General features: G+C 33.5%; 4 protein-coding genes and 1 long non-coding RNA gene across 5 annotated transcripts; 2 read left to right on the top strand and 3 right to left on the bottom strand.

The window, feature by feature from the left end:
* Window positions 1-5775: 5775 nt before the first annotated feature.
* LOC136822899 (uncharacterized) lies at window positions 5776-6591 on the bottom strand. Its single transcript, XM_067079207.1, has one exon. It carries the CDS (start codon window positions 6589-6591, stop codon window positions 5776-5778), a length of 816 nt encoding a protein of 271 aa, XP_066935308.1.
* A 3233-nt stretch (window positions 6592-9824) lies between these two features.
* On the bottom strand, window positions 9825-10962 carry LOC136822866 (uncharacterized). Its single transcript, XR_010848952.1, has 3 exons — window positions 10703-10962; window positions 10200-10355; window positions 9825-9951 (listed from the first exon to the last, which is right to left on the bottom strand). It is a non-coding gene; the product is annotated as an uncharacterized lncRNA (long non-coding RNA).
* A 19-nt stretch (window positions 10963-10981) lies between these two features.
* Window positions 10982-12854, bottom strand: LOC136822900 (uncharacterized). The gene is made up of 3 exons (XM_067079208.1): window positions 12668-12854; window positions 11069-12492; window positions 10982-10985 (listed from the first exon to the last, which is right to left on the bottom strand). Exons 1-3 carry the CDS (start codon window positions 12812-12814, stop codon window positions 10982-10984), a joined length of 1575 nt encoding a protein of 524 aa, XP_066935309.1. The 5' UTR covers window positions 12815-12854.
* A 5355-nt stretch (window positions 12855-18209) lies between these two features.
* On the top strand, window positions 18210-21395 carry LOC136822901 (reticulocyte-binding protein 2-like). Its single transcript, XM_067079209.1, has 3 exons — window positions 18210-19110; window positions 19291-19405; window positions 19784-21395. The coding sequence occupies exons 1-3, from the start codon at window positions 18210-18212 to the stop codon at window positions 21393-21395; spliced, it is 2628 nt and encodes an 875-aa protein (XP_066935310.1).
* Window positions 21396-21950: 555 nt separating this feature from the next.
* On the top strand, window positions 21951-23127 carry LOC136822902 (uncharacterized). The gene is made up of 3 exons (XM_067079210.1): window positions 21951-22028; window positions 22202-22912; window positions 23092-23127. The coding sequence occupies exons 1-3, from the start codon at window positions 21951-21953 to the stop codon at window positions 23125-23127; spliced, it is 825 nt and encodes a 274-aa protein (XP_066935311.1).
* The last annotated feature ends 387 nt before the right edge of the window (window positions 23128-23514 follow it).

Consider the following 23514-nt stretch of genomic DNA (forward strand, 5'->3'; position numbering starts at 1 on the left):
TTTGAACAAATCAAACAGACAAGACTGCAAGATGGCTAACTACTCACAGGAGGATCTTCAAGAAGAGAAATATCTATCACTTTTGCAAGAGATAAATATTGATGACGAGATTCCAATCGAGTTAGAGGCTTTTTCATTTCAAAGTCAGGAAGTTCTCATTCCTGATGATATTTCAGATGGAGATCTAAATAGCATAGGGTTTGATGAGTTGGAGAAGCAAACCATTCCAGATATTGACTTTACCATAACTCAACAAGATGATAATGAAGATAATGATAGTGAAGACAATGAAAATTGTAAAGATGACGATGACTCAGATGGTGAACCTTCTAACAAAAAACTCAAGACAGTTTTAATTTGTAACAGCTATGGCAAACGTTATGTTAGCAATTATCACTATCAAAGGCATGTTGAATCATTGTGTGGTAAAAATTCAAAGAAAAAAACATTTTCTATTATTTTGTATCAATAAATCTAATAAGGCTTTCCCTCTAATTTTTACTAGAATTATGATTAAATTTGTATGTGTTATAGTGTATGTGCATTTGAGTTTTAAAATATGGTTTACAATTCAATTCATTTCACAAATTTCTAGCACAAGGTTTGAGTTTTAAGGTTGCCTAGATAGAGTTCACTTAAGTTCTTCAACACTGCTGACAACAGAAATTTTTATGTCATTTAATTTTTTTTCAGGTTCAATGACATTATGTATACAAGGTATTGACATGATCGTACTTTATCAAAAAGTCTTTACTAGCATCAAAGAAAATAAAATTTACAATTTAATAGTCGAAGGATATAAAACAAAAGGCAATTACATTGCAGAATATGATGCTGATATGCTTGTTATGCAAGATAACCCAACCACTGTTCAACTTTTTGATGACACCGTTAAAGTGGTATTCAATGAATTGTCAAAAATTGTTGTTAACGACTCCTATTCTCGAGAGCTATTCCATCGAGAAATCCATAGGATTTTTCTCACACCCTCCAATCGATGGAATGACATATGTTTAAATTGGAATGTGGACATTGAAAGTCCAATTTTTCAAACATTCTTTCATAACATAATCTCAAATATTGAAATCCTAATCATGAAACATAACAACAAAAAGATTGAGGAAAGAGCCATTAATCATGATGATATTGAATTGACAGAGAGAGAACAAATGGTAATTCATTATGTGGCTGGTTTTGTAATTTATGCACTCGAGAAACATTACAAAAGACTTAAAAATTCTCAGATACGTGAAGCTGGTCGATTATTCTTTAAGTCCTGCTCCCTCATTAACAACAATGATATTAATGTTAAATAGGGGAGGCTTAAAAGTGGCGACTGATGATGTTTACGTGTTGTTCAGGCGCATTGAAAAGTCTGTGCAAAGAGTGCTGAACAAAGATCTTATTTGTAACTACCGAAATGCTGATCAGTACTTCTCAACTCTTCTAAGATAAGATAAGATAAGATAAGTCTCTTCTCGTTTTCAAGATAATGTACAGTGAATAAAAAACTAAGAACGATTAGCTCATAAATACTAAGCTTTCAAAGCCGTTCATTAGTATAAAGGAAAATCAATCTAGATAGCTATAATATATGGATCATAAATACTACTACTGACTACCAATATTAGTGATATTAGTAGACTAAGGTTTTTGGTATTATACATTCATATACAAAATGGACTACAAGATTTAAAATAGCACAAGTTCTATGATAAAAATGGGAATATAAGAAAATGGAAAACGGACGAAATATTTTTACTGTGTTAGGGCCAAGCCCTTTTTTAGATTATGACTCATAGTATGAATAGAGAATTTAGTGGTTTTGTAGCAATCAAACTGGTGCCAAGCTAAGGGGGCGTTGTACATAACAGAACAGTCAGTTTGATCAAAATGGGTTACAGCCACACTGTTGCTACTGTCTCTCCTAGTTGGATGGTTGATGTCATGGAGACGGGGATGACGAGTGAATAAATCTGAAGATGATTTGTTTAATGTACCATTCAAGAATTTATATACAAGTTTACATGCTTCAAGTTTAAATAAATTTTGGATACTCAACGGTTTGAAATTGACCTGGTTTACATTAGGATTATCATTAGTTTTGTTGTTTATGAATTTACTACATTTAATGATTAATTTGTTTACCTGATTTAGCCCAGCAGTCTCAGGACCACCCCATGATGTAATACAATATTTTAGGTGGGATTGAAAGAGTGAGTAATACAACGATATCAGGTTTCTCTTTGCAAGAAACCTACCTATTTTATGTATCATACCTACTCCTCGTTTGATTTTGGTGCCTACCATGGTGACTTGCTGTTTCCAATTGAGTTTGTCATCAATGAGGACTCCAAGGTATTTACAGCTGTTTGTGTTTTGGAGTCTCTGACCTGAAATAGTCAAGTTAAAGTCTTTAATTTTGTTATGTTTGCCATAGAAAAGGATGAAGTTTGATTTGGAGACATTAAGAGTAAGTTTGTTGGTTGTGAGCCAATTAGAGATCTTATCTAATTCTTGATTGAGAGTGTTTTTAAGTTGATTAGGATCTTTGTCACTAAGGAAAAGACAAGTGTCATCTGCAAAAAGGATACTAGATAAAGATGTATTCAGGGCTAAGTCATTGATGTAAATCAGAAAGAGCAGAGGACCAAGTACGGATCCTTGTGGCACTCCATGTGACATTTCAAGAGGATCTGATTTGACTTGGTCTATTATAACAGATTGTAAACGGTTTGTTAGATAGCTTTTAAACCAACTGAGAGTGGGGCCTCTAACTCCAAGGTTGTTGAGTTTTTGGAGAAGAATGGTGTGGTTCACAGTATCAAAGGCTTTAGCCAAGTCAAGAAAGATGGCACACCCATATTCTTTCTTTTTAAGAGATCTTTTAACGAGCCTGCTAAGGTGGAGAACAGCAGATGAGGTTGACTTACCTTTTTGAAATCCATGTTGGTTGACCTCTAGATAGTTATGTTCATCAAGAAATTTAATTAGCCTGTTATGCATTGCTTTTTCAAAGATTTTATCAAAAATTGGCAGTACTGAGATGGGCCTGTAATTTTTTATATCTTCTCTAGGACCAGATTTAAAAAGAGGTGTGACCTTGGCATGTTTCAGAGTATTTGGAAATATGCCCTTCTGTATAGAATGGTTGATAAGATGAGACAAGGGTTCAGCAAGTAGATCAGCTGATGCCTTTATAACGTTAATAGGAAAATCATACAAGTCCTTGGCCTTTTTTGCATCTAGATTGTTCAAGAGGGTTAGGATTTCGTATCTGGTTGTTTTATTGAAAAAGAAGCTTGATGGACTTGCAGCTGTGGTTTTCGGAGTGTTGTTTGAAGGATTTTTTAAGTTTTTGATGAGGTTTGAAGCTACCTCAGAATAGTGCCTGTTGAAAGTTTGTGCAATGTCGATCTTTTTGGTAAAAGTTTTCTTATTGTATTTCATTGTGTTGGGAAAAGAGGAGGTCTTTTTTCTCCCAAAGAATGTATTTATGTTTTTCCAAAATTTTTTGATATTCTTACTACAGTTTGAAAATTTTGTTTTTAGGTGATTAAATTTTAATTTATTTGTTTCGCATGTAATATCTTTTTTTGCAATGAGGTATTCTTTTTCTAATTCTAAGCACTTTGTTCTCATATATTGGCCATATACAAAATTTTTGTATTTTATTTTTTTAATCATTTTTTCAGTCATCCAAGGTTTATCTTCTTTCCTCAGTTCTTTTTTTGTGGTAAGCCTGTGAGGAGCATGCATTTCAAATAAAATATTTAAGCCACTGTGAAAATAGTCATATTTTTTGTTTACGTCATTGATGTTTAATATTTTTTGAGTAAAATCTATCTGTTGTAAATTTGCCCTGAATTCTAGGATGTCAAAATTGGAAAAGTCACGCTTGAGTCTTTTAGATCTTGTGGGTTTGATTTAATTGTTGGTATCATTAAAAAGTTTGGTAAATGGTCCGTGACATGTGGAATAAGGTTTCCACTAAGGCATTCATAGGAAATACTATTATAATAAATATTGTCAATCAGTGTGTGTGTTTTACCTGTAAATCTGGTTGGTTGAGTTATATAAGGAAGCATTGAGTTCAGTAACATATTATCTAGAAAAATGTCAGTGTTTCGATGAGAATTACTGTTAATTAAGTTTATATTGAAATCTCCCATAATAATGATTTTTTTCCTTGTATTTCGAATTTTTTTTAAGATTTTTGTGTCAAAAATTTGATTGAATTCCTTAACACAACCACTAGGGTGTCTGTAGACAACCCCAACAAGGACATGCTCAGACCCAAGAATAAGGATTCGAATTCACAATTCTTACCTGAGAATGAAACTGAGAGGTCTTCTATTCTTGAAAAATCAAGTGTGTCATTGATAAAAAAACCAACACCCGAGTTTTGACTTGATCCATGAAGACTTTCAAATGGATGGTATCCACTGATGCTGTGATCACGTAGGTCGTGGAGAGCAGTATTCCAGGTCTCTGATAACCCTATAATGTCAAACTTAAATTTTAAGATAGATAATAAGTCAGAAAAAGAGTCAATGTTTTTGTTGAATGAGCGAATGTTGCTGTGAAGTACTGAAAGAATATTTGTGTTGAGTGATTGTTTCAGCTTCATGAAATCATCAATCTGGTAATATTCAAAGTTTAGTAACTCGTTGTTCGAGTTAGTGTTGTCAAGGTTTATGTTTAGTTTATCCAGATGCTTAAACTGTTCAAAATTATCTTCAAAAGATATTGTCTTATTTTTAGTTTTATAAATATGGTTTGTAGTGAGAATGTCATCGAACAAGACTTCATCAAGATCTGAAAAGGGAAAGTTTAGACAATCCTTACAGGACCATATTTTATAGTTTAGTTGTGATTTATCTGGAATGTCTGTACATGATAGGTGGAATGGGTTTGGATGGTTACCAAGCTGGCAATGAATGAATTTGTTGGTGGTTATCATTTGGTCACATTTGTGACATTGTTGAAGTTTAGGTTTAATATAGTTAGAATTAAAATTTTCTTTTTTAAGATTATTAATTGTTATGTTTAAGAATGGAAGCTCTTTGGATATACATGTATGACAGAAGAATGGCAATGGTGAGTCGGCTAATTGTTTATAATGTTTTTGATTTATTTTCATGCATTTGATATGGAGCCAGGTGTGACAAAGCTCACAAAAAACACCACTATTTAATACTAAAAGGTTGCAGGTGTGGCAAATTGAAGATTCCTTCAAAATATCTATGTCAGAGCTCATATGAGTTTGATTTAAAAATGGATATGGTAGTTATGATAATAAAATATATATATAAAAAATATATATAAAAAAAGCAAACATAATAAACAACAAAGAAAGTGAGAAATAAGTTATTTTTTGCTTTTGTTTGTTTTGTCTTGATGGGGACCTTTTGGTACCAATTTAAAAATGTCATTCTTTGTTCTAATGATGACTTTTTCACTCTTGTGTTCTTTGTTGAAGGTTTTCCATGCACAAGTTATACCATTTTCTGTAGTTACACGATCAAAGTGACCAGGAATTGTCCCATGTTGTTTTAAAGATAGACCTGTTGTGTTCAGTTAAGCTTTCGTTAAAGTAGACAGAGTTATTTGAGTCAAAACCGAAATCTGATGCTTTTAGATTTTTAAGTTTGTAGCGAAAATTCCACACTTCATCTCTTGTACGTCTCGAGTTAAATTTAACAATTATTGGTGCATTGATCTTGGGAGAGGTGCGGTGGGTTACTTCAATATCATCAAGGTAGAGATCTATACCTAGTTTGTCAGTGATGTTGAATACAATCTTAGTCTGCGTCTTCGTTGTTTTTCCTGGATGCCTGATATGTTGATCATTTCTCGTCGTCCATACTGTTCTAGCGCATTGATGTCAGATTTGTTTGATAAAAAAGAAGCTTCAGTAAGTTTCAGGCGTTCTTTCAGTTGGTTGATGGTCATCTCTTTATCACTGATGTCGGTACAGAGAGACTTGACCTTGGTTTCCAGTCTTGAGAGTTGAACTTTTTGCTCTTCGTATTTTGTATCTAAAAATTGTTGCGATTTGATGGATTGATAAAGTTCTTCTTTCATATTCTTCATTGAGTCCACTATCTTCTCGATTCGTTGGTTTGTTTTATTTTCTAAGCAAGTGATCCTACTGAGGATAGTTTCATTTTGTTGGCTGATCAAATAGTTGGAGCGTATAAGTTCCTTTAAAAGCTCATCTGTAGATAGTGTTTTGTTTTGCAAGATATCAGAAAATTTTTTGTCCAGGTTGGCCACAGTTGGCGACTCCTGGGTATCACTCAGTGTATCATTGGGTAAGCTTGGAGTATCCATGATTGCTATTTTTGGTGATATGGCTGTTGGTGTTTGGCATTTAGATTTAGTTGCTGTATTTTGTTGGTTGTCAGGTGTCGTGTTTTCAGGAGTTTGATTATTTTGTCTTCTTGTTTGTCTTTTGTACATGTTGGTAGAATAATTAGTAGTGTTTGGTGTTTGATAGCATTCAGTAGTATTTAAATAGTTTGCTGATCTAGATGAATCCGTTGATTTTGTTGTTATTTTTGATTTTTGTCCATTCAGTGACGCCATCTTGAAAATCGTGTCTCTGCTCCGGACGCCATCTTGCGAAAAAAAATTTTAAAAGAAATTTTAGAAGAGCGTATTAAGGAGGATCGCTTTGTGTCGTTATCTTGGGACAGTCTCGCACGACATATTCCAAGTACTGAATTAGCCAAAGTACTTAGGCGACAGATAATTATGAAATGGGTAGATATCAGGGCTAGGTCATTTGTGAAGAACTACATATTGATTGTACGAAAAAAATTGAGAGATTTGAAAAATACTGAATCTAATGATGATAAGAACAAAGACAAGAAAAGCAAGAAGGACAAGGCACCATCCCAATCTGCTGAACCATCTCTTAGACAACTAAAATATTTTTTGCAATTTCATTTTATATATTCTAGTTTTTTAAGTTAACTTTTCATTTTTGGGTTTTCTTAATCATCAGATATGTACAGTATTGCAATAGAATTGTTGAATTTTTTGTCCTGGAAACAGCCTAATTTCTAACAGGCCTGTAGCAAGTAATTTTTTCTAGGTAGGTGACTTTCAATAAACTTTAATTATTTGCTGTATTTTCGAAGGAAACACCTGATTTAGATGTAAATAAAACACTTTTGCTTCTATGGATTGTGCCAAAATTGTTTTTTGCTCTTTCAAATGTAACAGTTATATTTTTTCTATTTTTATTTCAAAAGAGGAAAAATTTCAAAAAGTTTACTGTGATATATCTTTATCAATAATAAGTCATAATTTATTTTGAAGCCTATGAATAATTTTTTTGTCTACTTTTATTGGTCTAATAAACAAAAATGAATGTTCTTTCTGTTACAAAAGATTTGACTCTCAAAATTTAGTTTTTAAAGTTTTATTTTTCTCAAAATTGCAAACAAGAGATAAAATATTGATAATACTTTTGATTGAATAAATGGACTGTTTATTATTTTTAATTTTCTTCAGATAATTTAACATCAGGCCTGTTATTTCATTGTAATTGTTTTTAATAATTTTCCTATTCTTTTAATGAATGTAATTTAAAGTGAAAGTTGGACTATTATTCCCTGTCATCCAATCATCCAATAAAAAACTTCTGTCTCGGTTTACTTTTATACCCTAAGGTTTTTTTCACTGACTCTGGATAAGTTTTCAAAATTTCGAAAAACCTATTTAATGTTCTAAATGCACTCATTTTGTAAGAATCTCATGGAAGTAAAATTATGACTCAAACTAATTTTTTGCACTTTCAGCCTAAATTTTTTCTTGCTTTACAGTAGGTATTTAAGTCATGTTTTCCTTTATATTTACCTTTGATAGACGTGCGAGCCTTAAATTTGTTCTTATTTTTTGGCTATTTTGAACCTTGTTTTATATAAAATTGTTCTTATAAAAAAAGAGAGTAAAGTAACGTAATGCTGATGAAGTTTGAATAATTTTTTTTGAAAATGAGATAGTTACTCCAGGTGAAAATTCACAAGATTGAGAAAAAAATCGTCCAAAGTATAGTTTTAATTACTCTCGAGTCTCGAATAAACGTACAGGGATGAAAAATCAGGCTTCAAATTTTTATTGAAAAAAGTTCGCACAAGTTTACAGGGGTAAATAGGGGTAAGATTGCATTACTCTGAGGAGTAGAATAAATCCCAAATGTCAAGGCTTACTAATAATTGTTCTAGTGGAAGATAAGTAGTTCAAAATCAGGAAAAAAATCAGCCAAAATAATCATCGTACCTATAGGTTTATTAGAGCCCCGAGAGTACGTTTAAAGTTTTACTTTTCCTTGCCTAATTGTAAGTAAATTGCAAACGTTTATTTGAGAGTTTTTCAACAATAACAACCGATTCTTTTTCGTTCACTGTTTTCCTACAAAGTATGAATGCAATATGATGTAGCAATATGTTGGTAAATACAAAAAAGCTTTATAGGATATATAAGCACTCCCTAAAAAGAGAGTATTGAGTGTTACTAAGTAAAATATAATAAATTCTCATAGTTCTTGACTCAATTATTTATAAGGGAGAAATTTACAAAAATGGCTCGATATTTTTTTGCACACACCATTTTTAAAGGTGGTACAATGGAAAAGGTAATTTTCCAGGAGTAGAGAAAAATGTTCGAAAAGTGTAAGAGTGCACTTTTTTTTGTAACCAAATAAAAATATTATTTGAGAAAAAAAGGCATCTTTAGAGAACCTGAAGACCTACTGGGTGGTGAAATTATTTACATAATTACAAGGGAAGAAAAGTCTTATTTTTCATCTACTACAAAATTAAAAAATAACTTTATAAAATGCAAAAAAAGAGAGGAAATTTTCTCTGATTCTAAGTTCATTTAGTCTTTCTTTTTTTCGATTTAGGTGCTTGAGGTAGGGCCCGAGTGTAATTTACATCAATCTTTACTCGTTCTTTATCTTTGCCACTTGCATTCCCATGTCTAATAGTTTGAATGAAATCATATCCCATGTTATTTAAAGAAATTTCCTGTTTTAAAAATTGTTTGTAAGTAGGATTTTCATTGTTTCCACCTGCTCTGCGTTGTCTCCCAAAATGTTCTTCAAGTGGGTCCTGTGAAAACTTTTCACTCAACAGGAATGATACACCTTCCTCGTCTAGCAACGTATTGGTGAGGTCGATGAACGAATGAACTAAAAAATAAAGAATGTAAATTTTAAGTGATGATCTCAAAGACAACACTTCCCATTCAACCTAATTATAAAGTAAACCAAAATTCGAATGTATTAAACCAGACAGAATCAAAGGGAAAATTTTAATAAAGCAAAACAACAAAACTCACTTGTCATATACTATCCTTGCTCTGTTTGAAGACTGAGACAATGTTTTCCCTGTTCCTCTTTGGTGAGAACTGTTTGACCTTCTGCCTCTATTCGCCATTTCTTTAGACAGTCAAGGACACCAAGCATAAACTAAAAGTGAAAGAAACAAGCCAAAATGTCTATCCTGATATATACAGATTGGGAGCAAAAGTTTGTGGGAACTAATTATTACGATATTTGAAGGTTTTTGCTTCAACCATAATAGATTTCGCAAAATTTTTGTAATAAATAATTCAAACAATGATCAAAATTCATCATCAAAAGTTAGTTTCCACACAAAAAAATTCAAAATAGCACAACACAAAAACTTGTAATTATATGATGCATATACAAAATACTTAAAATTGAAAAAAATTCAAAAAGTATATCTTTACTCTTCCATATTTCTCGATAGTGCTTTTTCTGTATGGTGCTCTGTCCAGTTTACCATAATTCTTAGAAGAAATTCCATCCAAACAATCAAACAAGCGGTCAAATCTTTCAATGAAATCCTGTGTTCCTTTAGTGTAGAACTTCTTCTGCTTTTCAAGGGCGATGGCAACTCTAGTGCTGAGAACCTTAAAAATAATGAAAATTACTTATTGGCTTTAATCACACAATTTTCGAAAGTCTAAAAGATTATAGCTTGTTGCCTTACTTAGCAATTTTCTCTAGAATTTTCTATCTATTAGTTTGATAGTTGAATTTATTCAAATATTATTTTGGAATATATATTTTCTGAAGAGAATTTATTTTGTTAATTTTCTTAAACTTAAGATTTTAGTATTAACTCGCCTGGTCGACAAAAAAATAATTAAAGTAATACCTGGGTTGCTAGCTTCACTTTCATTCTAAGACGAGGTGAAAGTCTCACATGATCTTCAGTGAGCTGTGGCAAGAGACGCAAGCCAAAGGGTTTTTCAGTTAGATCCCAATCATACACTTGAACTATGTGATTCCAACTGATGTCATGTTTGTCGTACTAAAAATGAAAATATGGCTATATTATCTATGCCTAAAAAGCGCCCCCTCCCCATTTAATAATTTCTCGATTATTTTTCAACCCCTGGATCTTATTAGGACACCCCCGTTTTTGAAAAAAATTCCTAGCTACCAATAAAAAGGCCCTCATTTTGCTAATTAGCCTAATTTTAGTCAATTAGTCAATAAAATTTAAAAATAAAATTTAAAAACAATTTCCATGGCTAGAAGTTTAGGCATTCCTACAGCAGATGTTGATAACATTGCTTCGCTTTAACGTTAAGCAATTAAAATTAAAGTCAAACCAAAAATGTCATAGACTGTGAGAAAATTTTTAGCTGTACTCACATGAAGATTTCTTGAGTTGCGATTTCCGTGGGAATTTTCAAGATTATTTCGGGTAGTCTTGATAAGGTGACAATAGTCAGAAAAGAAATAAATCTTTCTTGACTGATCAAAAGGATTTTCTGTCCAATGTACTACTTCACGGTCAAGTGGATTTGAGAAATTTTCACAAATTTTGAAGAATTTTCTGTTCGGTGATGCACCATCGGCTATCCAAGCTCTCACTTTGAATCCAATGCATTCAAGAACATTGGTTGCTTCCATGCAAGTTGGATAAGCTGATCACCTGTTAGGCCTTGTGAAGCAACATAACCAAATGGATAATGTAAATTCGTGAATATGCCTCTGACCATGAAGACATTCACATACCTTGCCAAATCTCTCTCCTCGTCAGTTTTTTCAACCATTCTTGCAAGCTCATCATTAATATCTCCCATCTCAGCAAATACAACAAGCTTTCCTGTTGCTCTGTCATAAACCAAATCTCCCTTAATTTTCATTTCATCAAAAATTCTGGAAACGTTTTTTTCATACTCCTTTAGTTCTTTCAGTTTCGAATCTTCAATTAAGCGTGCTATTATGTCAGGATTAAATCCACTTTGTGGTGTCGTAAAGTTTGTGTATTTTCTGATTGTGTTAACACAAGGAAGCATGAAAAATTTGTTTTGTTTGTTAATGAGCTGCCTGTATGCTGCTGGTGATGAATGGTATATTGAAAGTGCAAACCTGACAATTAAAGGGTGCCATCTCATTGATTTTGCATCTTTCAAGGATGCATATTTTGCCTGTTGTTGCCAGAGTAACCACTGAGGTGTTCCTTCCTCAAAACCGGGATCATCTTTCTGAAGTACGTCCTTTACCATATCATGATGAGTTTTATCAAGTTGAACTCCGTCATGTGTATTCATCTGGTTTATTTTATCAGTGAGTTGAATTCCTCGGTTGATAGCTGCTCTTTTAACCTGTTGACAGTTCTTTACCTTTTCAATGAGTTCCTCTTTTGAAAGGTATCGTAAATTTACATTTGAAGTGTCACTTGTACGACTTACTGTAGGTTTTTCATTTTGAGTCACCAAACGTTTTTCATAAATTTTACACTTTTTGTCCAAAGACAAACATTCAATGCAGATATTACTATCACCCTTGAAAATAACTGGACAATTTGGGTGGCGAAGAGTGTCAAAGGTATTTACATTTAAAACTGCTGATGTGTTGGCAGTTTCGACCAGTGCAGCAATACCTCCAGGGGTTTTAAAAGGTTGTTCAATTTCCAGCCTTTGTTGTATCAGGTTTGCAAATTTGGTATTTCCTCTACAAACATTTAATTGTTTCAAAGTTTTTGTAAAAAATTCAATATTGTCATCATTCAATTGCGAATATGGAAATTCACTTATTGCCGCAATAGTTCTCCCACAAATATTCATTGGCCAGGAATAATTGTTTTCAACAGTGACACTTATGTCAGGTATAATATTCCCTTCAAACATTTTAAGTCTCGTGTAAATTTTTGGGGGGCCATTGGAAAAAATTATGAACCCAATTTTTAGGAAACATTGATCGAGGATTTTCTTATGAGATTTCACAGGGTCAGGAGACGGTCGGTATTTCTTTTGCTCAATTACACAAACATCACAGGTTTTATCGGCAGTACATGGCTGAAGCATTGCTGGTTCGACTTGCTTTCCAGATTTCACGTATCTTTTGATATTTCGGGCACAGTTTTTACATACTGATTTGGGAAATGTATTAGGACAATCTCGGCTGCAATCGATCCGATAAACATTGACAATATACTATAAGATAAAAGAGTTAAATACTATATAATATATAATTCTTGGCCAAGGATCTTTATAGCTATTGTTCTTGTTTTCATTGATGAAAAAATACTAAGTTCCCTAGTTACGTTACAGCAGCTGATGACATGTATAAAAAAGAAATCAAACAAAGAAGTGCTTTTCCACCACTTACCTCATGAAGCTCTGTGCAGGTCTTGGGATTAGGATAATGTTTGTCATTCTCTACAATCTTGTGTTTGCACAATCTACAGTAGTTTAGAAGATTCTTCCTGTGTTGTTGAGCATGAGTTGTGTCTGTGTATGTATCTTGTCCATCCATGGTTTTATTTTACTTTTTCATTTTATGATTTTGGTTATCAACTGATGGAGGTGTAGAAAAGTTATCAGCAAAAATGAAAAATTAAACAATGTAGAAAAAATACATAGTTAAATTTTAGACATTGTGTATAAAACATGAAAGTTTAAAAAGCGTTTTGATGTCTAAATTCAGCACTTTTAAAACCGATAATAAAAACCGTCTTCTAAACAAAGTCTAAACAAATGAAACTTCTAAAAATCCACCATTTTGTGTTTGTAGAGGAAAGAAAAAAACCATAATAAAAAGCAAGATGGCGACCGACTATCTTCTTAGCAAAAACAGATATTTACATGACATTATCTTCAAATATTCATACATTAGCTTTAGGGGGGATGATGAATTATACATCAAAGTCGAGTGAAATTTAATCTGAATCTTGTATTTTCCAAGGCGATTTCAATTCAACTTCATATTTTTTTTGACGCTCAAAAACACCATAAAACCATTATAACATCATAATACCACCACACAAGTGAAAGCACACTTTTTTAAAAAAATTCTTGAAATAAACAAAGCAAACTCGCTTGTTTAATGTAGCATACACACGAAATTGTCGTCTCTCGTTTTTTGTTTTGAATTATCGTTGTTATTTCTTGAGAAAGGGGAAGGCAAAACCACATCAAATTGTCGTTCAATTTTTGTTCTCAGAAAGTTTTTGTCGTTTCACCGACAAACTACAAAAAGGAGCTGGGGCGAGAAACAAGCCGTCTCGTTCTTTATCTCGCAGAAACAATAGCGAAATAATACGGATTGATTACGCACGACCGAGTGCAGCGAGCGAGTGCGATTCTTTTGGCAAAAGCGCGGGAAAAAAAGCTGACATGCGGGGTGATAAAATCGATTTTCAGCTTTTTTAGCCTCGTTTCCATTCAGACTTTCGTCGTCGTGCGCAACTGTCTTAACTCCGAACATGGAGAATTGTCAGTTACACCCGACTGTCTATTGGAAGCATTACGTAATGGATTTTTTCCAAATCTCTTTTTAAATCGAGCTCAATTATAAGATCATTGAAATAGAACTTTAAAGATAACTTTTATGTACAAACAGTATGAAGTAAGCCCTGAATATACTAATGTATCAACTACTAACTAACAAACAAATCTTGATTTACAAGTGGGAATATCTAACCAAACTACTTTGATAGCTGAAATGCTCCAACTTGATTTTTTTAATGATGAACTATATAGATGAACCCATATATAGTCTGCGGCCAGATTAGAAAATTATCATTTTTCACCCGGTTGGTTTCCAGAACCGCTACATTTTTTTATGGCATGAAGACTTTTTTCTTTTTGGAAATTTTGGAAATTATGATTGACAATTATATACTGTATGTGGCATTTTTTGCTTTTGCAACATACTTTTGAAAATTATAAAATGCCTTCTGCTAGTGGAATTTTTTCCTTCCGACGTTCTTTCAGATTATGAAAATGTTTCCCAGTATATATGAGATTTTTTTTTCTTCTTTTTTAGCATTACACTTTTTTTATATAACAACCAGTAAAATTTCGAGCCTCGACTTTTTTCTTTTTTTTTTTGCACTTTGAGCCTCTATCATGTTATTATTAATAGGATGTAAGTGAGGTATTTTAGGGATTATACCCAATTTTTATTACTTTGACCCCTAAATTGCTTGAAATTTAGTAGTTTCAGGCTCAGCATTGTTCTTACATTGTTCCTATTTTTTGGCGATTTTGAGCCTCGTTGTTCTTATAAAATTGTTCTTATATTAAAAAAAGTGTATGTTGTTTGAAATTATGAAATTGTTTCCCTGTTTTGAAAGTTTTTAACTTTTTGACATGCGTTTCAAAAAATATAACTTTTGGATGCTATAATTTTTACCTTTTTTCAATATTTTATATATTTTACCTTTTCTCCAATATTTTATATATTAACCCTTAGAAGCCAGAATACGTATATATACGTTTTGAAAAGGCCATTTTACCGATACAGAGTCTTTTGGTCATAACTCCTGACCACTTGAGATTCAGAGAAAAAAAATCTGCTATTTTATGTAGCTGAGAGAAAGAGCTTTCCAACGATACCAAAGTTGATACCTGAATTGTTTGTCCTGGTCGAGAAATTGCCTTTGAAAGAAAAAATTTCCAGAAAAAAATGATGAAATTTTTGGCCTTTTTCAAAAAAGTAAGCGGCTTTGAAAGGTTAAACCTTTTTTCCAATATTTTATACCTTAAGGAAACTCATTTTGGCGGGAACTAATTTTGGCGAATTTGGCGAATTTGGCGAATTTAGGCAAAATTCGCCAAAATAAGTTCCCACCAAAATTAAATTTTTTGTTCCCTTGCCTAAATAACTCCTGAAATTCATCAAAATAAGGCAAAATAGAACAGATTTACGCTGTCATTCGCCAAAATTAGTTCCCGCCAAAATTTAAAAAATTCACTATTCGTCAAAATAAGTTCCCGCCAAAATTAAAATATTTTAAGATTTTCGCCTCTCGCCAAAATAAGTTCCCTTAAGGTATATATATATATATCTATTTTGAAAATATAAATTTTCCTTTGGTTTTCTCATTGTAAAATATTCTCAATTTTTGATGAACAAGATCAATTTTTACCCCCTGATTTAACAAAACGAGAAAAGAGAAAAAGACGGAACAAAATTCCATTACTTTGCGCAAAGTATCATAAGACATTTTTTATACCAAAAAATCCTTATTATGTTCTTATTTTAGGTCGAAATTTTAAGATATTTGAGTTAAAAAAAAATCAAAAAAGCAGTTTGTTTTGAAAATAGAATATCAACTTTCTTTTGGCTCACCAGAGTTTGTACATGTTTGAAATGCATTGATAGAAATTTTCCTTGCTCTTGTGACGATCATGAAAATTACATGGTTTGTTCACCAGTATCGCGAAAATAGCCCAAATCATGCCTCAAATTATTTCTCGATCACGCATCACGCAAACGGCTGGGTATAAGTTTTTAAAATTGTATCATAAAATAGCTAACTTTCTCATTCCCGGGAAAACATACCTTCTAGGCGTCTCCGGCAAAAATCGGTCTTAAATCTACTTTTGTGGCGTTTTGGTCCTTTTCCGTTGTACACTAGCAATCGGAAAGTTTCGCTGGGAATAAGAAAGTTTAGCAATCCTACGGTATGTAGTGTAAAAAACCTTTCGCTTGCGAACACGAGATTTTCGTATCGTGCGGAACCCCTTTTACAATTGATTGACAGCTTTTCCCGATGTTTTTCTATCTCTCTTACTACTTCTTTGCTAAGAAATTACACTAGGTACTAAATATAATACTGAAAAAGTAATGAAACTGTCAAGTTTCAATAAATCCACCAAAATAAACCAAAAACAGCCAACAATCGAAGGTTTGAATGTTTCTCAGGACTTCTCAGGCAGCAGAGATTTTCATGCTAAATTCAGTCGGGTGCAACCGATAGTCAAGCAAAAAGTGTAAGGACAGCTAGACACGACTGTGATGCGGTACATCAAACGATGACTACTATAGGTCTCCCATGGTATATTGGCCCGCACCTTCAAGAGCTTTAGCGTGGGCGGTTGCCAATACGCCATCAGAATATCAGATGAATGGTTTAAAGGAAGAAACTTTCGCGAGGCGAAAAAATCGCGAAATTTTGGGAATTTACTTTCGGAGCATACCACTTAGAATCTAATATATATTTCGCGAGAAATAACTTTCGCAAATGATCGATTTGACCATATTTCCCGAGAATTAACTTTCGCGAATAAGGCACTTCCAAAAAAAAATTAAAAGAAGAAAATTTTTAATTAATGTTCATAACTTTCTTCTACTGTTATACTCTCTTTTATACTAATAGGGAGGTCGAACGCGCGCGCATTTTCGGCGCGAAAAAAAGAAATGATGGAAAAAGAGTCTTCGAGTGACTTTTTAGACCCATAACTTACTAAATTCTTTGAGTTTTGCATTCAATTTTTTTTCCAAATAGTAGAGAATTTATCAGAGATAAGAATAAAAAAAAAATCACTTTGATATCTTTCTTATATCGAAAGTTACATTCATTTCCCCATCACTCGTCGCCATCTTGAGAAAGAAAATGTCACGGCACCAAAAATTTTTTTGATCGAGATGTAAACAAACGGCCGTCGCTATTGAAGCGATGGTCCGTTCGTTCCCATTTTTTTTTAATGAACGCGGAAGGTTTCAAGCGTTCTTTCGAAGTATGCTGATGCACGAACTTGTCGTAAGGTGACAGAGAAAAATCAAAATAAAGAAGATTCTGAAGTTTTTTTATACTTTTTTTTAACTTTTCACATTATCAGCAGGCATCAAAAGAATCCTTAAAGCTTGGGCTTTCTGTTGGTAAGATTTATTTTCCTTCAAATGAAATGCTTCAAAAGCGATTGCCCAAAGTGTAACATGAGGTATGAAAATATTTTTAAACATTTTTTATTTCGACCACAACTTTTTTTCACTCTTTTTTGATTGACGTTTTTGTTTTTTTCAACTCTCTGATTGGTCGATAGAATTGTTGTAATGGGGGATTCAAATGTAAATAAAAATTTGGGAGAATTTTCAATTTTTTTGCCTAATTTATTCAACCATCTTGTCCTCCGGATCCTGTTACTCAAAAGATAACATACTTCATTTTTTCTGAGTTAGATCTTTACATTGCGAAAAACAACTTTTCTCAAACTTCCAACATTCCTGTGATCAATGCTTTATCACCATGTTAAAGATATTACTAAAAATAACGCTGCAAGTCTTTCTAGAAAATTTCGAACCTTCATAAAGAAAAATCCAAATTCTTTACATAATGTGATTGAAGAACTTTATTCTTTGGATAACAATTCTTTGCCATTACTTGGGAAAGAGTGTGAAAGCATTGGTTTAACTGTTGAGATTATCAGTGATATGAACGCCCTGTCAGATTTTTCAAAAAATTCTCCCAGAGTCTCAAATGCATGTTTCCTTGAAATTTTTCAATTTTGTAAAAAATTAAACTTCACATTGGATCATATTTTCAATATATTTCGTGAACTCACAGCAGCTTCTGCTGAAATTATTATTCCAAATCCTAACCAGATTGACAAACCTAAAAGGCTAAGACTTCTTTCCCGTTTTACAGTAGCACTGGTGCAGCTAAGATATCTAACAAGGTAAATGAATTGCAAAAATCTTTGAAAGTACCTGAAAAAAAAGAAAAACTGAATGAATTTCTCCAGAAAACATTTCAACTTTCCATTTCAAATAAAAACACTGTAAAATCGAGTTGTGAATCTATTAAAACATCTCCTCAAATTCAAGAGACTGAACGTAAAAGGTTGGAGACTTGAAAATATTTCTGATCTGGAAGAGTCAAATGTGAACTTATGTACATGGTTCAAACAAGAATGTAACTCAAATGAATAAAATAAAATTTAAGGACAAGTTAACAAAATTGAAATCAGAACGTGATTGTTTAAGTATTAAATTACAAAACAAAATAAACAAACTAGGAAAGATATGTACACGAAATGTGACAAAACGTATAAATACACAATTGAATAATGTGAAAAAACTAACTGGTCAACTTGAGGAGAAAGAAAACACCTTAGACTCAGATGTTAATGATAATTTGACAAAAGAATTGGATCGTGTTTTAAAAAAGAATTCTAAATACAGGAACAAAATTAGAGTTTTGAAAAATCAAATTAAAAATGATAAAGACCAAAATGAAGAACACGGTTACAGTGAATCTTATGTGAATGAGCTCAGAAAAGCAATAGAAGATCATAAATCCGCTATTGAATCCCTCGAGAATGAAAAATTTGAACTTGAAGAAAAGATAAATGATTTTTTGGAAGAGAAACAAGTAAAAGTTTTTCGTAATGGTCAATATTCGCAAGAAATTCGCATGGTTTATGAAGATCTTCTAATGCTAGGCATAAGTACTGCTAACGTACAGCATGCTGTCCGGACAGTACTAAAACAGCTTGCTGGGTTAGAGATTGACAGGCTTCCAAAAGCAACATTTGCTAAATATATGTTACTTGAAGCTAGAGGGTTAGCACATATTCATGTTGCAAGTGTTCTTGCGGATGAACCATCAAATTGTAACACTATGCAGTCTGATGGAACATCAAAGAAAGGACGAACATTTATGACTTACGATATGTCAACATCAAGTGGTAAATCAATGATTTTGGGTTTGAGGGAGAGTGGTGGTGGAGATGCATCTACTCAGCTGAAAATCTTTCAGGAGGTTGTTGATGACCTTTCAAAAACAACCTCAGATGACTCTTTTTTTAACAAAACAATGGCAAGTATCAAAAATTTAATGTCTGACAGGTGTACAACACAAAAAAAGTTCAATTCCTTATTTATTGCATTTAGAAAAACCATTCTTCCTGAAATTGATAAAAATTGGGAAAATTTGTCCATCGAAGAACAAGAATCGCTTTCCAAAGTAAATGAATTCTTTTGTGGTCTTCATTTCATTGTAGGCTTGGCTGACCAGGCTGATGCCTCTCTTAAGGTGTATGAAAAGATCGGGTATGGTACAGAATCTAATTCTCCCCTAAATAATGGTTTTCCCACTTCTGAGTCAGGAACTACAAGGTTTGTCAGAATTTGCTGTAAGGCAGTTCAAGACAGAGGCTGCGAAAAATCAGGAAAGATGATCCAATTCTCTACCTGGCTTCAAGATCAATATAAAATCACCAATGTTCCGTTATATCCATTTTTTGGCAACAGGTTTAATATAATTTTTTTGAATAGTGCTGGGGTGTACTTTTTAAAGGAAAAGCTAGTAGAATTTTTCGATTACATTGATAAGACATCAAACAATCTATTAAAAACTGTTGCAATTGATGCTACAGTGGTTGGCTACCAGGCTGGGTGTAAGGCCCTAGGTCTTATACACAAGCTGGTGACTGGCCCCTTGTGGCGTCAGATGAGCCAACAAAAGTCTTGTCTTGATATGACTCAACATTATAGGACAATGCTTGATTTGTTCACTCGTTGTTGTGACAACAGCGATGAGTTTCTCAAGGGTCAAGATTGTCTTTTCCCAGACTTAGTTCACAAAGATGAAATATATTCTCAACTCCTTCAGCCCTGGGAACATGATTCTTCAATGGTAAAACCTTTATTAGAATTAATCTTTAGTGGCTTCATAACAGTGACAAATCGAATGCTTTTTGACCATTTAGAAGGTGAGTTTAAGAACCCCTCTGACTCACTTATTTCTGAAGCAAGCTCAGCACCAACAACAAATGTTTCTGCTGAGCGAGATTTTGGTATGCTCGACAGATTACTTAAACTTAAACCTAAAGCTTTGGATTTATCAATAGAAGGGATTATTATGTTCAATACAAACAAAACAAAAGAGTGGAGGAACAGCTTAAGTAAAGAAAAACTATCTGAAGTCATGGAGGCTGCCAGAAAATCTAAAGAAAAACAAAAAAAATTGTACCATAAGCGCAAGGAAATTATTTTTGAGCAACGCGCTACAAAGCTTGCAAATGAATATGAGGAAAGAAAACAAAAGGAAGTTAATTTAGTCCTGGAAAAAGAAAGGCTTGCAATTGAAATTGAATCTCATGGAGGTCTATGGTCTAATGAAGAAAAAGTCTCAAGTGCATTAGAATCAATGAACACTATAAAAGAAAAACGTGAAGCAATTAAGTGTCAACTAGATTTTCGGCGCAAAGTCCTTGGCATTAATTGTGATAAATCTCTTTTTCATATGTCTACAGGGGGCAAATTGAAAGCTATAACTGAACTGCAACAAAATCTAGTCGAGGTAATTAATTGGAAAGAACCAGAAATTTCAACAACAGAGGAATCAACATATGACTTTTCCAAGCCTGTCAATATTGATTTTAATTTGATCAATGAGGCAAAGAAAAAAAATTTGGTTGAGGCTAATGAAACTACACAAAAATTACTTGATAGAGGGGGGAAGAAAGGTTCCAAAAAAAAGTCTGTTTCTTCAAAAAAGACAAAGGAAGTACCAATGACTAAAGTACCTTCTAAGCGTGCAAATTCCAATAAAGATGTGTGGAAAGTCAAAAAGACAAAGTATCCGAAAACTTCCACAAACACACCAATTGTTTCCTCCCCATCAGACCTTGTAGGAAAGTTGGTGAGACATTTTGTTGATCGTGGTAACGGGGAAGATTGGTATATGGGTGTTGTTCTAGAAATATCTAGGGGCTCTAAACAAAACCCAAAATACAAAATTCAATACACAACAGATGACGAGGAAGGTTTAGATATTTCATTTGGCAATCTTTTTTTTGATTTCAAACAAGAAAATCTTGAATTATTTGAGGTAGCCCCAAAAGATTTCATTGATGCCACAATTTCTCATATGTATGAGGATGAGGAAACTGGTCAGGAAAAATGGTGGACTGCTAAGGTTGCCGATGTTGATATTGACAGTGAAAATAAAGATTCACCAGCTTTTTTTTTGTATTTTAAAGAAGATATGTTGAATGTGGACGAGGGTGACGAAGTTATAATGGAACCAGAATATTTTTTAGAACCCTTAATTGAAAATTATTTAAATGGTTCAGTTAGGTTTTTGGATTGCCCAGCCTCATGAAAATTATTCTTGAGTGGAAAAAGTTTTCAAACTGCTAAAAATGAAATGCTTTGATGTTAGCACGACTATCTCTTCTATCAATCAACATTTTACTTTTGAAAGAGTTTTCGACTTTACAGTAACTGAATTTGCTCTTTTTGACAGATCCATTATCGAAGGGTAAAAATTAAATCAATTTGTATGCATGCTTTGAGCATCTACGGAATTCACTAGGACCATCAATTTAAAATGGATGTGATGGACTTGAGGTCTGCGAGGAGGGGCAGTATCTCTATACATCTTTGTGTTAACAAAGATTTAAGGCCAATTTATGGCATTAGATTTTTCCTAAGATAGTGGAAGTCAAACAAATTCCTTACTTTTTCAAGCAGAAAGAAAATATGTTGAGGTTGATTGATTGGAGAGAACTGGTCATTTTGAAAGAACTTTCCAAAAAATCCCGTCCTCATCCACGTTTGGCTTTAAGTTTAAAATCCTCTACTAACACTGCCCATCTTGAATAAGGATGCTAAAATGCCCTTTTACTATCTTCTGTTTTAGCAAAACTAAATAAAAATGGATCCATTTGAATTTGAAGACATGAATTTGGCATCGCCACCTGCTGCTGTCTCGCCTGCATCCACTGTTGCTTATGTAAGAGTTTCATTAACATTGTTAGGATATTATTACCTCGTTTGTCTTTGAAGTTCATTTGATAAGTTAGTGTCAGCTTTTCTACATAAAACCAAGCTTATAGAGTTTACTTCAATCTAAGGGCTAACTTTCAGTGAGTTCCGATAGCATTAAGAGTTAATTTCTTTTATTAGGGTTTTCATGATGAAGGTGGAGTCACCGCCGAGCAGGTGGTTTTGGTTGCAGATACAGAACAAATTGAGGAAGAAATTGAGCTAGTTAATGAGAATGAAGCAGATAATGAGAATGAAGCAGATATAGAAGACATTAATATTCCTATTCCAGTGTTGTTAGATGAACAGGAAGATATTCCAGATATGCCAGTATTAATGAATGAAGATGAACAGGTAGATGCAGATATTCTAGGTGGTCCTGCTGCAAATCAGGGTGGCCATGCAGCAATTCAGGGTGGCCATGCTGCAATTCAGGGTGGTCATGCTGCAATTCAGGGTGGTCATGCTCCAAATCACGGTTATGCTGCAAATCACGGTCATGCTGCAAATCAGGGTGGTCATGCTGCAAATCACGGTCATGGCCATGGTCGAGGTAGAGGTCAAGTAAATCGTGGTCAAGGTCGTGGTCAAGCAAATCGTGGTCAAGGTCGTGGTCAAGCAAATCGTGGTCAAGGTCGTGGTCAAGTAAATCGTGGTCAAGGTCGTGGTCGCGCAAATCGTGGTCAAGGTCGTGGTCGCGCAAATCGTGGTCAAGGTCGTGGTCAAGTAAATCGTGGTAGAGGCCGTGGTCAAGCAAATCGTGGTGGTGGTCGTGGCCGTGGCCGTGGTAATGGCTTGAATCGTCAAGCCCTCCACCCATATAATCATCAGCACCAACGACGTATAGAAACTGTATATTTGCTTCTGACAACGATAAACAATCTTTTTTGACTTGAAATTTTGATTTTTTTTACCTTCACGTTTTTTATATTTTGATTTTTTATGATCATATACAGTACTTGATATCTAGAGAAAAAGAAAAAAATGTTAGCAAACCTAAATGCCAATGATTACAATTCATTTCTCATTAGCCTCATTTCACTCAAGAAGGATATGTTGGACGGTGAAAAAGAATGCGGCTATTATATTTTGATTTTTCCCGACATGTTTCGGACTCGGTCCGTTCTCAAGGGAATGATATTTCTATAGAAAAAAAAAGCGTTTTTATACAAAATTATTTGACGTCAAATTGGACAAATACGTCATTTTAGGCGATTTCGGCTTGAAAATGGGTTGGTGTAAATGGGGCCATCTGATAAGTTGAATTTGGTCTAAAATGAACGTGTAAATCAGACTTAGGCGCTCGGTTGGAGAAGATTGAGTTCTTGGTTCAACCCATGAGGTGCGAGGGTTCTCAGTTCTTTGATCCAGAAGTTTTCTCTCTGTAGTATTATCCTTTTCATTCTTTCACTTCTTCACTCAAGAAGGATATATATATTTCAACCTAAATTAGC

This window comes from Clytia hemisphaerica, unplaced genomic scaffold, assembly GCF_902728285.1.
Source record: "Clytia hemisphaerica strain Z4C2 unplaced genomic scaffold, Clytia hemisphaerica genome assembly, whole genome shotgun sequence".
In the NCBI taxonomy this organism is placed as follows: domain Eukaryota; kingdom Metazoa; phylum Cnidaria; class Hydrozoa; order Leptothecata; family Clytiidae; genus Clytia; species Clytia hemisphaerica.

Excerpts from the sequence above, each read along its gene's own strand:
- LOC136822899 (XM_067079207.1), bottom strand. The coding sequence starts at position 6,591 with ATGGCGTCACTGAATGGACAAAAATCAAAAATAACAACAAAATCAACG.
- LOC136822900 (XM_067079208.1), bottom strand. The coding sequence starts at position 12,814 with ATGGATGGACAAGATACATACACAGACACAACTCATGCTCAACAACAC. Across the intron at positions 12,493-12,667 it reads CCTGCACAGAGCTTCATGAG|TATATTGTCAATGTTTATCG; the intron begins GTAAGTGGTGGA and ends TTTATCTTATAG.
- LOC136822901 (XM_067079209.1), top strand. The coding sequence starts at position 18,210 with ATGAATAAAATAAAATTTAAGGACAAGTTAACAAAATTGAAATCAGAA. Across the intron at positions 19,111-19,290 it reads TTTTAACAAAACAATGGCAA|GCTTGGCTGACCAGGCTGAT; the intron begins GTATCAAAAATT and ends ATTTCATTGTAG. Across the intron at positions 19,406-19,783 it reads TCTGAGTCAGGAACTACAAG|GACAATGCTTGATTTGTTCA; the intron begins GTTTGTCAGAAT and ends TCAACATTATAG.
- LOC136822902 (XM_067079210.1), top strand. The coding sequence starts at position 21,951 with ATGGATCCATTTGAATTTGAAGACATGAATTTGGCATCGCCACCTGCT. Across the intron at positions 22,029-22,201 it reads CTGCATCCACTGTTGCTTAT|GGTTTTCATGATGAAGGTGG; the intron begins GTAAGAGTTTCA and ends TTCTTTTATTAG. Across the intron at positions 22,913-23,091 it reads ACCAACGACGTATAGAAACT|CCTCATTTCACTCAAGAAGG; the intron begins GTATATTTGCTT and ends ATTTCTCATTAG.